Consider the following 15,997-nt stretch of genomic DNA (forward strand, 5'->3'; position numbering starts at 1 on the left):
CAACGAATGAAACAATAAAAATCAACAGACTGTAGAGAAATACCATTTAAGAATTTTGCGAGCGACCGGTCACGTTCATTGGCGCATTTCACCGAAAACCGGATCTGCGGGTTTCACGCGGGATTGCCTTTTTTCTCTGCGGTTCTGCGTTGTTCGCTGATCGATTTTGGCTTCTTATATCTTGTTTGTTATTTTACCAATTTTTTGTGTACGAAAATTTGCCCGATTCCCAACTGAGCGTGAGTTTTCAGGTACACAACGGTACGTACATACATATGTATAAGGTGCTACTGTGCTTACGTCGGCGTCTGCTTGTTTCAGTGTGGGCTAATGCGAATTTTCGTTCAAAAGTTAAAAGACGCTTCAATCGGCAGTTAGATGCCACACTGTTTTGACAGCATCAACAACCCAAAACGTTTGTGCTTATAAAGAAAGTGCGCAAGTGCTAAGTGAGATATAAAGACACAGCGATTTTACGATTTAAGAACATATTGAAGGACACAGTCTAAGACCTAAGATTAAACATCTTATAAAAGTTAACTATTTATTGTGAAAAAATGCGGGATTTTGTGCAGAAAATGGTAATTTTTGTGTAGAAGTAATTTTCCAAACGTATTTTATTGGAATATTCAAAGTTTGGAAAATGAAAATGAAAATGACAATTTTCGATAAATTTTTTTTAGATTAGATTTTTTTAGACGATCTTAAATTTTGTTAAAAGCTTAACTTAATTAATTAATTAATTATTTTATTTGATTTTCAATTGCAAAATTTTTTTTTTTGCGAAACTAAATAAAAATTATTTACTTATTTTAATAAAAAACTTAATTATTTAATTAAACTAAAAAATTAATTAATTAATTTTATTTTATTAGTTATTAAGTTTTTATTAATTAATTATATTTAATTTTTATTTTTAGTTAATTTTTTAATTTTATTTTATTAGTTAACTAAATTAATTAATTTTTAAATTAAAATTAATAAATCATTTAATAATTTTAGTTTTGCAAAAACAATTTTTAGTTATTTTTAATTAATTAATAAATTTTGATTAAATTAATTTTTTTTAATTTAAATAAATTTTAATGAAATTAATTTTTTAAATTTAAATTAATTAAAGTAATTATTAATAACTGTAATTTTTTTTTTTTTTTAAATAAATAAATAAGTTAATTATTTTAATTTTGGAAAAAAATTAGTTATCGAAAGTTAAATATACATTTTTTAAAAATAAATTCGCAATTTATTTGTTCTGAAATTGAGATAACCATATCCACTAATATAATTTAACTAAACTAAACTCGCCATCGTTAATTTTTACTACATTAAAAAATCTTTACTTACCATTGCAACAAAAATAAAATTGCACTCTTAATTCTCACATTTACAGCTAACCTTCGTCGCACTATTGCTCCTCTCCGTGCTAACAATTCAAGCCAGCCCACTCTACTACAAATTTGGCAAATATGGTAGATACAATATCGATCCACTGCTCGCCTCCGCGTCGAACGAGGTGCCTATGGTGCAGAGCAACAACTTTGACATGATTATGGCCGATGACAAATTCCCCACGGATTCTATAAAGTATCAGAATTTCGCCAGTTTCCACGAACCGAAAATGACAGCCGAGTCCGACTTCAGCATGGACGAAACACAGTTCTTGCCCAAGAATACACCGATACGTGCACCGCAAGCCGTGTCGAAGCAGGAACGTGAAATACGGCAGCGCATTGAAGTGGCCGATCCCAAACTGGAGAAAAAGAAGATGCTGAAGTTGAAGAAAGGCTCCTCAGTGCCGCGCGGCGCCGACGCCTACGCATGGGATCAGTTCGATTACGATCTCTATAGCGTGAACCCGTCGAATCAAAAGAAATTCTATTGAACGAATTGCACTCTTCCGATGTTCTTGTTGTGTATTTATTTATTTCCTTGTGATATTTTCTTTTAGACATTTAATAAAATAACTTATTTATTGTAAAAAAAAAATTTTTCTTTTATAATTAATTTGTTTATATTTTCGAAATTTTGACGACACTTTGGCGATTCCCGAGTTTAATGGTAGAAAGTTTGGAATTTTTGCACAAAAGAAATGCGCAATAACGCTTGTAAACAAATAAGCAAACGCCACAATTAGGCGAAAAAAAATTAAAGACAAGCTTATAATAATAGCCGGGCGACTATGATTACGTTCGCGAACAAGTTGGCGTCTACGATTAGTCGGCGAACGCCATAAAAAATTCGAAACCATAAAAATGTCATTTCAAGAACTAAGTTTAAGTGGCTTTTAAGACAAAAACAAAAAATAAGCAAAATAGACAAAAATAGAAACACATATAAAAAGTAATTAATAGCCAGTTTCGAACTGAAGAAATCATTAATTATAGTCGCATTACGTGTCAAGTCGATAATGAAACGATGGCGCATAAAATGCAGAGACGGCTAATTTGCCTCCCAGCTGCAGCTAATAATCCAGCAATGAAAACGTCAACGATCCATTTATATGGTATATAGTACATACTGTATATATTCGGTTTGAAATTAATTGGCTATGAGCGAAGATGATGCGAAACCTGCTGGGACAGTTATTTACGAGTTGTAAGGAATTTTAAATAACGGTTAAATAGCAAAAATTGCACAAATTTAGGTGAATGCAATTTGAGTGAAAAAAATCAACAAAAATATTGTGTTTGTACTGTACATTGTAGGTGCAAGTGTATTAAAGTGTAAGTGTGCTTAAAAAATATTAAACTCTAACCCCTCAAATGCTTCATTGGATGTACAAAAATCTTCTCCAAGCATTATTACTATTGATCAACTTTAAGGAGTCGTTATTCTTATTTTAGCTTCTTATATAAACCACGTGGGAAATATTATTACTAACTATCCATCCTGGATAGTTCCATCCTGTTGCCTAAATATATCTTTGAAGAAGACTGGTCTGTTTAGGTCCAGTATGTTTTTAGTCCTAAAATCTTAGCTTATTGCTTTGACTGCATAGTATTCTACTGACTATCTGACTATTTTATATAACTAAAAAAATTATAAAAACTATATTCATCTATATTAATATAAAGGGTGACCCGTTGGGAGATCTCCTACTTTTTTAAATAAAAAACACAGAAACTTCAAATTTAATGGGGACTGTTTACTATCATTCGAAAGAGCATTTTTTAGCATCTATTTTTTGAAAATTATCTCCTTGAAATGTTGGCCGTGTCTACGTCTCAGATGGTCCATCCATTGAGTTCAATTTTCGATGTTTTATTCGAGCATTTCGACTGGTAACTGGCGAATGACACCCGTGATATTTTGCTCCAAGGCCTGAATCGAAGTGGGATTTAGACTTTATATATCCCTACAGGAAAAATTCAAACGGTCACACGATCTTGGTGGCCAATCGACCAGTTCAAAATGTGAAATTATTTGCTTACCGAATCTCTTAATAAATCTTTTAATTGGAACCAAATGTCGTCGAGATCACGAGCTTAAATTTTACACATCAAATAGTCGATTATCTGGCGCGCTATCGGTCGCCACTGACGGTTTCGTTCTCACCGTCATCATTTTTGAAGAAATATGGAACAATGATTTCACCGGTCCCACAAACCACACCATTTCTGGAAGAAATGGCAGCTCTCGAATCTCTTCAGGTTGCTCTTCACCACAAATGCGGCAATTTTGCTAGTTTGCAAACTCCTTGAGCCAGAAATGAGCCTCATCGCTGAACAAAATTTGGCTCGCAAACGTCGGATCTTCTTGGAACTTTTCAAGAGCCAATCGATGTCGCTTGGGAAGGTCGAGCGACTTCAGTTTTTGCACAAGCTGTATTTTGTACGCTTTCAATTTAAGACTCGACGTAAAATGCGCCAAGTAGTTCCATACGTCAGTCCGAGTTACTGCGAACGGCGCCGAATCCATTCTTAACGGTCTTCGTAAACACTCTCAACCTCCATTAGTCTTCTTTGCAGAACGTGAGTTTTTCCATGATGAAATATCAAACAATACGGAATAAAAATAACATGACAACTTGACACGGCTCACACGTGATCTGTCAAAAAAAGCTATTGAAAAAATTATTTACACTTGGAACACCCGTTAGTAATACGATCATACGATTGGCTGCATATATAAATTGTTTATGAGCTTTAGTTGTTGTGTTTTGGCGGAAAATTTAATACTCAAAACTAGTTATAGCTTGAACGCGTTCAGCTTAATCCATATATAGCATTCCCCTAAGAATCACCAAAAGCAACAAATCCGCCATCTCTGTAATGTTGTTTGTCTTTTTTTTAATAATTTAGTTTTGAGTAGTTCTGAAATTCGATTAAGCATAGTATTTGTGAGTATTGTGAGCTTTAAATAACGGCGTATAGCCTCGAATACTCGAACTACTTGTATTTATTACCGAATAACGGACTAAACTGTGTCGATTAAATGATTGTTATGATTAAATTCACTTTAACTGTAAAACCTTCTGAGAAAACCATGAAACTATGAATGTGAAATGAAACTGTACTAGTTTCGATTGGGTTTTGTTTGGTGAGAGCGGACTTTACTTCTCAATCTTCGTCAATTGTGAGATATTAGTAATAATTTCGGAACACCCTGTAAATATATGACGGTTATGAAGACTTTCTTTCGTCACTCATTATCCGCGTCGTGCTATATGGTGGTGCAGAGGCGTGGACGATGACAACATCCGATGAGTCGGCGTTACGAGTTTTTGAAAGAAAGGTTCTGCGTCAGATTTATGGTCCTTTACGCATTGGCAACGGCGAATACCGCAGTCGACGGAACGATGAGCTGTATGAGATAAGCAATTGAGAGCCGCTGTCTTTACGCTGGCTAGGTCATGTCGTCCGAATGGATGAAAACTGTAAAAGGAAGATAGAAAGGAAGAACGATTGCTTTCTACGCCAATAAAGAAGAACAAGAAGACCATTAAGGTTTCATTATTTTTGAAATAATGTATAATGTCTTCTTGTCTTCATTAGACACATAGTTTTATAGTGTTACGCACTACTTTTAATAAGCCTAAGCTGTCAGCTGACAATTTGTTTTTTTTAGGGTTGTCTACAATTTACAACGTAAATGGTTGCAATTTAAAATCTTGATTTAATTTTGGGAAACCCTTTATAAATTCCCTATGATTCCTTTCATTAGATTTTCGCCTCTAAGCCTGGTTTCCTAATTTAGGACAATATCACTTTAGTATTCGGTGACAGTGTATCTCGAAAATTTTTCCATTTACAAAAGCATGCGAACCTGGATATGCAACTTTGAGAGAGAGAGATCTATACTGAGATCCACTGCTGCACACTTTCATTGATATAAAATCAAAGGTGTGAGATTCTCAAGGGGTTTCATTCAATCAGCTGATTCAATAACAATGTTGTTCTCAGTTAATGACGTCCCGTCAGGAATCGGTTATGAAACTATTAAAAATATTTTGAATTTCAACTTAATTTAGCGCAATCTTGTTTCTATGAATGAAATGAGCTTGTCATCATGATTATAAGTTCTTTTTAAAAACTGGATATGTTGAATGCGAGTCTAAAGCAAACTCGTATGACTCATTTCTAATTAGAATATTTTATGTAAATTCATAGACATTTTTGTTTCGTTTATCACTATATTTTGATATCCATTTTTTAGGGGAGTTCCCAATGGTTATGATTAGTAGTAAACAAGTCGCTGTTAATCGTGCCAAATAAAAACAAATTATTAAAAAGTTTTGTTGAATATTTGTTTAGCCAATTCATTTGGTAGTTTAGTAAAATGTTTACTGCTGTCAATTCTCTTTCGATCGTCATTAAATCTTACAGCGTGTACGTGATTACCTCGTTGTATGGCACTAAACGCCGTGGTGCCGGTCGTCGCATTTCGCGCTCCTCCATAATTGTACGCAGATCCTTTTCGTCTTTATAAGGCTTGCCAGCATGCATCTTGGGCATTTGAAATAGCAATCGCATAGGTACACTGCCGACTGGCTTTAGCTTCGAATGTGCTGATTGATAGTTCAGGTAATTAATTTTCTCCAATGCTTTGTAGTTCATGTGTGTGTTCTGGGCTTTTGGATAATTGAATTGAATTCTCGGTTGCTCATAACCATAACCGTACTTAAATGAGTTATGATAGTCATGACCAAACGCTGCTGCTGTGCCTGTGTTAGCGGCTTTTGTAATGCTTCTTGTGTGGGATTGAGTGAGCGTGGCGCAGAAGACCTAGTGATTGGCGAAATATGTTGTATATCATATGTGCATGTGTATGTAGATAATGTATAGCAAAAGCTTGTGCTCACCATAAATAGCAGGAATTTCATTTTATTGAAATATTTTGGTTCTGCTTTTCAATCCGCTCGAGACAAACTACAATTAGTGACTAACTTAATATTTAATTTCGAATATACATAAAGCTAGTTTTAGAACATATCGCAGTATTTACATTTGAAGCTGAAGTTAAATAAGACAAATGAGAATGACACAACTAGTGGAAAGGAAGCTTATGTTCAGCTAAATGAACTCAGTACTTTGTTATATAACAACAATTATGTTAAGCCTATATTGTATTACTACGAAACAGAAATTTTAGAAATGAAAGATTAGTGTCAAATAATCTATTTATTATAGGTGAGGAGCTCGAGTATACCGTTAACCCCTTACTCGTTAATGCCTTCTCTGTTGCAAGTCATATTAGAGGTCGTTCCATTTGCTTTTGATTCACATTAACGATGTTCAAACCAGGAAACCGTAAAAACCTTGCGTATGGTGTTCTCATTATAATAATTTATTCACAATTCGTCACTTAGATAGACGACCTTTTCACAAACAAAACTGTCAATATTTTCTTGGTATATACAAACTAATTAGCACAAATTGGTTGTTATGTTTTTTCAGTTGAATGGATTAACCAACTTCTGTATATTGATAGAGTTTCTCTGATTATGCATTACAGTCCGTTACCCAACAATCTTTTCAACAACAGTAAGTTTTACTTGAACACTGATCATTACTACAGAGGTTGCGCAACAATGTTGCTGGAAATGCAGTACAGTAAGTTCTATTTGATCACTGATCATTATCACTAATGTTGCCCCACAATGTTGCTACTTCATCACTGATCATTACTACAGAGGTTGCGCAACAATGTTGCTGGAAATGCAGTACAGTAAGTTCTATTTGATCACTGATCATTAACACTAATGTTGCGCAACAATGTTTCTACTTCATCACTGATCATTAACACTAATGTTGCACAACAATGTTGCTACGTTCCATTTGCTTTTGATTACTGCAATCTACGCAGTTTTTATCACAAGATAAACAACTGGAAATGCCGAAAGATCACATCGTTGCACAACAATGTTGTAACATATCATTTTAGGCTAAATGAAAAATAAACAACACCGAAAGACCTTGTAACATACTTTTAGCGAAAAATGCCTACATTAACGATTCATCAAACGAAACCTTCAAACCGAAACCGTCCAAAAACCTTCAAAGCAAATGGTGTTCTCATTATAATAATTTATTCACAATTCGTTTTAATACACTTAGACTAAACTTGAAATAAATGTTAAACAAAACTTAAAAGAATGTAGACACTGACCTTTTCACAAACAAAACTGTCACGAATACATATATTTTCTTGGTATATACAAACTAATTAACACAAATTGGTTGTTATGTTTTTTTTCAGTTGAATGGATCGCGCGGTAACACAACTTCTGTATATTGATAGAGTCGACGATTTGGTGGACGATTCGCCGAGTTAAGCGCAGGATTCCCTACGCTAACGGATCCAGCAGTTATTGCCGACATAGCGCCTGAATTGCCCAGGGCGCGGCACTTATCCGAGATCGGTTGTACACGCGCTCGCGCGTTTGATACTACCTGCTGGTGTCTCTGATGGGTTTCACCGGCGCCCAGTTGCTGCTGCTGATCGCAACGGCCATCCGGATAGCAGGTGTTGATGAGACGAGTATAGGCGCGTGTGTCACCCACTGGATTCTGCTTCTCGAAGTAATGGTCCAATTGACCGACTTCAGATTGCGAAATGTAATTTCCCAGCACGCCATTGTTAGAGCCGTCGACGGTGTTCGCGGTGCTAGGCTGTGCGCCGGAGCTGAGTTGAAAATTTGGTGCGTTACCGTTGGTGCCAACGCCATTACTTTGTTGAGGTCCAATCGGTGACCCAACAGCCGACTGTTGCTGCGGTTGATTGCCGGCATTCGCAAAGGATTGTGACTGTTGCAGCGTAGAGACGGAGGGAGGTGATGCTGGTTGCACATACTGCGGTGTCAGCTGCGTATTACCGTTATTCTGCTGATTACCTTGATTCGCAAATGATTGTGACTGTCCTGGCGCAGGTGTTAAGGAGGTGGGAGGTGGTGCTGGTTGCCCATACTGCGGTGTCAGTAGCGGATTCTGATGTGGTGTGTTCGAAACGGGGGAACCAGCAGCATTGTTGCTGTATTGCTGATCAGTTGCACCAAGAAAAGCTTGCTGGTATGGCCTGGGTTGAGATGGTAACGCTGGCGGCGCATATCTCGCGCCGGAGTTGACTGGTTGGTAATTGTTGGTATAATAAGGCGATGGTCCATTTATAGTTGCTTGTGGAGGTGGTTGTCTGTGTAGCAAATTGTGATGATTCGGTTGAGAGAGTCTCACTTCGTAATTTCTTCCCGGAGGTCCAAGTGGGCGCACCACAGCTGTCAAAACAGGCACCTGAGCGCCAGCAGGCGCGGACGTTTGCAGGGCACGAGGTACGTTAACAAATGGCGGAGGTGGAGGAGGCCCGTATATATAACCATTATGTTGTTGGGTTGCTGTCTGCTGATGACCATAGCCATCGGAGTTAAGAGTAGTCGTTATGAGAAGTAATGTCACGAGTAGAAAATGTTGAGAACTTAATTTTAGTTTCAGCGCGAAAAAATGCATTTTGCTTGAAGAAAACTCGGCTTTACCGAAATATCGTCAAAAGTGGCGTCTTATTCTAAACTGTCACTTCGCGCTCTGCGATGGTTTCACTTGCGTTGTCTGCACTCAAATGTTGCTGCTGGAATTCAAATTCAACTTCGACCGCTGATGATAAGTCTGAACTTTTTACTGCCGCGCTGCTTTGGTAATTTGCTTATGATTTTTAATTTGCAGAAACAGGTTTGTCTCTGAATGTGAAGTGCATTTCGTTTAATCAAACTGCGATGAAGTGAAGGCATAAACAAATGAGACCTCAAATATGATCAACAGTCCAAAGAAATGTTGTAGGAAGAAAATTTCCAAAAACAGAAAATAAAATGTTTGGCAACAACAAATAGCCTTTCCAAAGAAAGGCAACAAATCACGATTATGAACGAATGGCTTTTTGCAGCGCAATTACAAGCGTTGTTAGCAATAACAACCGTAAAAGTGTGACGAAAACAAAGCAAACAACGAAATTCAAAATACACAAATGATTTATACTCATCAACGCACACACATACACTCATATATATATCCAAGTTTGATCAATTCCACGCCAGTCACGCGAGATCAAGATAATTACGGAGAGATGCAGACACGAGCTGTTGAACCATGCCATAAAATGTGCGGAATGGTCAATCGCTGATCGCGCAGGAAGTTAACACTTTCATCTAATGACCAGCTGTTGTAGGCGGAAATTCGGAAATTCCCGAAAGTGCAGCGGAAAGTGGTCAAAATTCGGAAGCCGACACAATGGAGAAAATTTGGAAGTTTTTTTGCATGCAGGAACTGCGAGAAATGGGAAAAGACTAATAAAAGTACTAATAATATTGATAAAAAGTAAGGAAGGGCTAAGTTCAGGCACAAACGAATATTTTATATTCTTGGAACTTGCACAAATCTAAGCCAAGGAAGTACCTTAAGATGTAAAACATCAACCAGAGAATCGGAATCCAAGCAATTCTACATATACATATACGACATATTCTACATACGGTAGTATGGACCCGATTTTATCTCTTAACTATTTTCATGCTACTAATAAAAATGTTCCCTGGGTTTTTTTAAAGTACCACACTTACAATTACCAATCATTTTCGAAAGTCCTGCTAATATTTATATGGTCGATTGGTCTTTATATTGGGTATATGGGGGCCGAGGGAAGTATTGTATTCAACGTATTTTTGATAAACAGAATTACTTTCTCTCTAAATTGACCGATATTTTCGGTTAAAAGTCAACTATTGATACTCGGGTCCACATATTCGATACATAGGAGTTCGAACAGTTTTTTGTTGGATTTGGACAAATTTTGATCATAAGGTGGCATACGTTAAAGGAATTATTAGCGCAAAATTTTAGCCCGTTATATCAATTGCTTTCTGATTTGTGTACTGGAAAACGAAGGAAACAAATAGAATTTAAAATAGTGTTATATGGGAAGTAGGCGTGGTTGTTGTCCGATTTTGACCATTGTCTCACTGTGTCATGGGGTTTTGTGGGCATGGAATTGGTCCGATTAGGCCCATCTACAAACTCGTAATTATTTTGTGCCAAGAAACACGAGAGAGATCTCTTAATTTTTGCTCAAGTTACACTTTGCATGGACGGACGGAGGGACAGACAGACAGTCATCCGAATTTCAACTTTTCTCGGCATTCTGATCATTTAAATATATATATATATATATACGTATAGTGTATATAACTATCTCGCTTAGGTGATACGTACAACCGCTGGGTGAACAAAACTATTATACCCTGTAGCAACATGTTGCAAGAGCATCAAAATTAGAGTAAGTTACTTGAGGAGCAGAGTATTGCAAAAGTTTGGACCGATTTGCTCCCAATAATTTCAAGCACTGAATAAATATTTCAACATTTTTATACCATAATAGTTCAGATCATGGCAATATGTGTATTTAGGCATTTCTAATAAACGAATTCGCCACTGAGGGTGCGTACTTAATGGAGCAACAAGCTACATATCTATACTGTAAACACGGTTTTTGGCAGAGAACTGAGGAACTTATTGACTATGTTGTAGTATAAGATTGATTTCATAACAATCTGTGGAATCATCAAGAATATATTTTTGTTCTTGAAACTTCCGAAAATCACTAGGAAAATTTATTATGAACGCAGAAAAATTAATTATGAACATATCTCAGTAATCTCTGAAAGACTAACCTGTTTTACTAGTGATTTTCGGAAAATAACAATGAACATTTCTCAGTGATCATTGAAAGACTAACCAGTTTTCTTTACAAGAACTTGGTTTGATCGAATAGTTTGTATGGCAGTCACTTCTATATAGACAGAAAGACCGTCGAAAATGGCTACATTAACTTAGCTCGTCACTGCTGATCAAGTATGTATATATCCATACATATAGTAGATTTTTCTATCTTTCTTTCTGCATGCTTCAAGCTTCGTGAAAAACTTAATATGCTCTGTTCAGGGTATAAAAATGGTCCAACCGTTTATATTCGAAGAGAGTACCAGTGATACCACCGATGAGTGAGTTGAGGCAATATAAAGGAAGATAATGAAAAGTAATGTATTAGTAATGTTAAATATTTTTAATTGCGATTTTACATGTGTGAAAGATAATCTCTGATATTCATTAAAGTGGCCGCTATAAAGTTTAATATATACATATGTACATGCCGCCTCTCCGACAAAGCAATAAAATAAATCACATCATTATTAGTTGACAGTTATAGTGTTGAAAAAGGTATTAAAAATGTAGTTTACGCCAACGAAGCCATGTAAATATCAATAAAAATGAAATAAAAGTTTAGTGACTGAAGCAGAAGCAGCTTGAAAAATAAATGTGGCAGATATGTAAATAAGTAAATATGTACAAATATACAATATTTAAATTATTATATCGTAAATACTGGCCCATTCACATGTCAACGACAAAGTGTTGATTTTGAGTTTAACTGTTTCTCTCGCTTTCAAGCATCGCTCGTCTTTCCTCTTTTGCCCATCTGCTGCTACCAGCCGACCAACACTCACGTGCGTTTGTATGCAGATATTGAGATGAGTATATGCGAATGGGTATATTTTTTTAAGCCGTGAGTGGCGCTTCTGGCATTATCATTGAATTGTCTCTGTTTCGTTGTTTACTTGTTTACTTGTTACCATTCGCCTCCATTTATGTGGGTTAGTTTTTTGACAGCAAACGTTTATATTTAAAAGACTTGCGTTTGAATTTATACTTTTGGTGGCGGTGTGCCACGAAAATGTGTCAGAGACGCAATCGTTTGATTAATTACTGTTATATCATGCAGCATCTGAGCTACAGATAATCATGTAACGCAACAGTTATCCATAACACCTGTTGTTGTTGTTGGTTAAGGTAACTTGCAATGATGAGGAAAGAAATTTAATGAATCAGCAGAGACACCGAGTTGTTTGTAAACAAATTCGATTCGGTTTCGATAAATTATTCAATATTTCAAATGTGTAGATCATCCATTGGCAATGCGAGAGATGAGCAATTATAGCAATTTCATTAATGCGATTTTAATATTGTTGAACATAATTTAAGTAGTGGCTGAGGTTGGGAGAAAGCAAATAATTTTTAACCCTTTGGTGAGCATGTATGTATGTAGTCTCTTATCAGTTATGACTTCTAGAACTCTCCATTTGATTAATAATGTCAAGACTTTAGGGTAAGTTATATCCACTTGCAAGTCAAAAAAAAAAAAAACGCGTTTCGTTTTGGTTTTTTAGTTACTTAATAAATATAATGTATGTTTATAGAATTTGACGTACTTTAATAATCGACAATTCATTTTAAAAAGTTTTGAATACCCTTGATCCCGTGCCGATCTTCAGGAGGACTTTTAAAAATAAGTGCCAGGAGATGAGGAAGATTTTTCTGTTTCCAAGAACCAAAAACTTATTATAACGATAGATGAATACAGGTAATGGTCGGTATATGTACATTCGCAAATACATACATACATATGCAAAAAAAAAATAGTTTTTTGAAATTCACAAATGGATATAACTCCTTAGGCTTAGTTAATAATAGTAATAATAGTTTAATGGTTAATCTGAAGTAACTGGAAGTGACCTCAATATGTAAAGCGTTCTTCGTGCCTAAACATTGGCACCGCTCTAAAAGACGAATATTAAAATATGTCGATTGAAAAGTCCCTTGCCTAACACATAGACTGCGCTACTAGAATTAACTCTAAATTATTTTTAGTTAGCCCTAACCTTCAAAAGGAGAGTATAAATTTGATAAGAGAAGGAAGAACTGGATAGTCGGCTGACACGGTTATGGCGTGTGTATTTTGGGACATTGAATATTTTTATAGACTACCTTGAAAAAGGAAGGACCAACAATAGCGTCTATCACTTAGCGTTATTGGTTAGATTGAAAGACGAAATTGCCGAAAAGCGGCCGCATTTGAAGAAAAAGTATTTCAACAAGACAATGCACCGCTTTATAAGTCAGTGAAAACTACGGCAAAAATCATGAATTGGGCCCTGAATTGCTTGTGTGTCAATGTATTCTACACATATGGTCCCGGCGACTATTTTTTGGCCTCAGATCATAAAATAATGCTCGTTTGAAAGAAATTTTTGTCAAACTACTATATCTATATATATAATAGAAAGTTGTTGTTAGTTACACCATTTATAACTCAAGAACGGCTGAACCGAATTGGCTGAAAATTGGTGGGGAAGTAGCTTAGAACCAGGGTAAGGACATAGGATACCTTTTATCTCTTTATGTCAAAATTTAATACAACTCATAAATACAAAAAATTATATTTCAAATCATAAGTATTTGTTCAAAATTCATGTTTGTAGGAATTATTTGAACATACGCGTACCTTTTTTTAACAGATTCTTCTTCAAAAATAATACAATTGCTAAGTATTTGGAATAGTAGAAAATAACTGCAACCAAATACGCAGTGAAATAGATTATAACTGGCTCAGTAACCAGTCGTTGACGTGCATCCCAAACACTGCTGTCATAACCTTTCCAGCCAACTTTTTCGTCTTTCCACGCTTGAGAGCCGGTTCATCATGTGGATTCCACTAGAATGACTGTCGATTGGACTCCAGTGGGAATTGATGGAGCTATGTTTCTATTGTTACACATCGACGCAAGAATTCTGTTTTATTACGATTAAAGAGCACTCAAACACTTCTCAGAATCAGTTATTCGTTGTTTTTGTTGGATTATGAACTTGCGAGGCACCCACTTTGCACAGAGCTTTCGCCTCTTTAGAGCATCATTGTCCTCGGTGCTCATTCCGCCTGTTTCCACCTTAGCAAATATTTTTTAAACGGTGGATTTCCCTGAGCCCATATTCAACAGTATATTCCCCAGAAAGAAATGCTTTATGATCCATTTTTTTGTAAACTAACAGAAGTTGCTTCACGAAAATGCTATATCTCATTAACTTATAGTTATAATCCAACTAATAGAAATCATATAGATAGTAGTAGTTGCATTATCTATGTATGTATCAGCCACAGTGAAGCGTGGACGGGTCCTCTAGTATTAAATAAAAATAAGTAAGGAATAGCTTTGAGTGCGACTGAACATTTCATACTCTTGCTACTTGCAGGGATTAAATCCAGGGAAGTACACATACAACTTATATAAAGTCACCCCAAAAATCGAAAATCTGTATATTAGGTATATGGGGACTCATGGAAGAATTGAACCGACACTGAGTTATTATTATCCGGGAAGAATTCTCTCTGAATTTTAATTGTATCCCCCACGCATTGACCGATGTTTTCGGTCAAATGTCAACTATTGATACTGGAGTCCACATTTCCGGTATTTGGGGGCTTGAACAGTTTTTGGATTTGGATATTTTAGCATACGCTAAAGGCATTATTCGTGCAAAGTTTTATTCCGTTATAGTAATAGTTTCTAGATTTGAACACTGCAAAGGAAAAAATCCGATGGAATTTAAAGTTGTGTTATATGGGAAGAGGGCGTGGTTGCAGTGCGACTTCGCCCATTTTCGAACTGTAATATAAGCATATTGGAATAATGTCACATACTGAATTTGGTTGAAGTCGAGCAGGTCCTGAGGTACGAGATTTTACCAGCGGTGCCACGCCCATGGTCCAATTTTTACACTGGCTCGTATAAAAATACCATCATACCATCTCGGGCGTAAAATTTAATGTGTCTGACGTGTTTAGTTATAGATTAATCGTGCTTTTAGTTGTTTTTAACAGTAGCGTTATATGGGGAAATCTTTCGATTTCATCCATTTTCATACTTATCCTTATAGGAATTGTCCTCAGTGAATTTGGCTGTTCTCAGTGGTCTAGGCGATATGTACACTAAACAGATTAGAGGGCGGGCCCACACCTACTTTTTCAAAACTTTCAGCCCAGAGGTGCCCCTTGCCAATGCAATTGTCTGTGCCAAATTACAGTTCTCTATCTTATTTTAGTGCTTAGTTATGGCACTTTGTCGGTTCGGTTTCGGTTAATGTCGTTTTGTGCGCGTGGCAGTTCGTTTAATGAAGAAAAACGTTTACACCTTCTTTGATTGAAGAAGAAATCAGTTAAAATTGTTCAAAGTAGCCTACTGAATATTAAAATTAGAAAAGGAAACACAAATGATGACCATTATTAATCAGCTATAATACGTTATAGATCGCTCTTCAATAAACGGTCCGCTTGACTCGACGTCATCTTCGGCGGGTTAATAAACCTCAAGATTGCAACAGCGCAAACTGAAATGCTTTACCGTTCGCTACAAATTAGAGTCATTGATTGATGCAACTCTTCAACTTTTGATGACTAGTTTTTAATTTGCGATTTTCTCTTCTTGCTCAAGCTTGGGGGGAAGCACCTTCGTGTGGTAGTTTCAACATGTGTCTTTGCTTTGCGGCTTAACGTTTATCTTATATCAAATATCAGTGTACAGATAACTCACAACAACAGGCACTTACACAATTTTGTTGTAGGAAAATAAATTTCACGTACATATGTTGGCTAGAGTAAAGACTATAAGCGCCAAAGTCCACTGATA

General features: G+C 36.1%; 3 protein-coding genes across 3 annotated transcripts; 1 reads left to right on the forward strand and 2 right to left on the reverse strand.

Moving 5' to 3' along the window:
- Positions 1-557: 557 nt before the first annotated feature.
- LOC126765938 (uncharacterized) lies at positions 558-1,882 on the forward strand. Its single transcript, XM_050483704.1, has 2 exons — positions 558-581; positions 1,391-1,882. The coding sequence occupies exons 1-2, from the start codon at positions 558-560 to the stop codon at positions 1,880-1,882; spliced, it is 516 nt and encodes a 171-aa protein (XP_050339661.1).
- A 3,730-nt stretch (positions 1,883-5,612) lies between these two features.
- Positions 5,613-6,369, reverse strand: LOC126761411 (uncharacterized). The gene is made up of 2 exons (XM_050477551.1): positions 6,302-6,369; positions 5,613-6,224 (listed from the first exon to the last, which is right to left on the reverse strand). The coding sequence occupies exons 1-2, from the start codon at positions 6,320-6,322 to the stop codon at positions 5,820-5,822; spliced, it is 426 nt and encodes a 141-aa protein (XP_050333508.1). The 5' UTR covers positions 6,323-6,369; the 3' UTR covers positions 5,613-5,819.
- A 1,325-nt stretch (positions 6,370-7,694) lies between these two features.
- Positions 7,695-8,939, reverse strand: LOC126766024 (basic salivary proline-rich protein 2-like). The gene has a single exon (XM_050483749.1). The coding sequence runs from the start codon at positions 8,937-8,939 to the stop codon at positions 7,695-7,697; it is 1,245 nt and encodes a 414-aa protein (XP_050339706.1).
- Between the last annotated feature and the right edge of the window lie 7,058 nt (positions 8,940-15,997).

Source organism: Bactrocera neohumeralis, chromosome 2, assembly GCF_024586455.1.
Source record: "Bactrocera neohumeralis isolate Rockhampton chromosome 2, APGP_CSIRO_Bneo_wtdbg2-racon-allhic-juicebox.fasta_v2, whole genome shotgun sequence".
NCBI lineage: Eukaryota > Metazoa > Arthropoda > Insecta > Diptera > Tephritidae > Bactrocera > Bactrocera neohumeralis.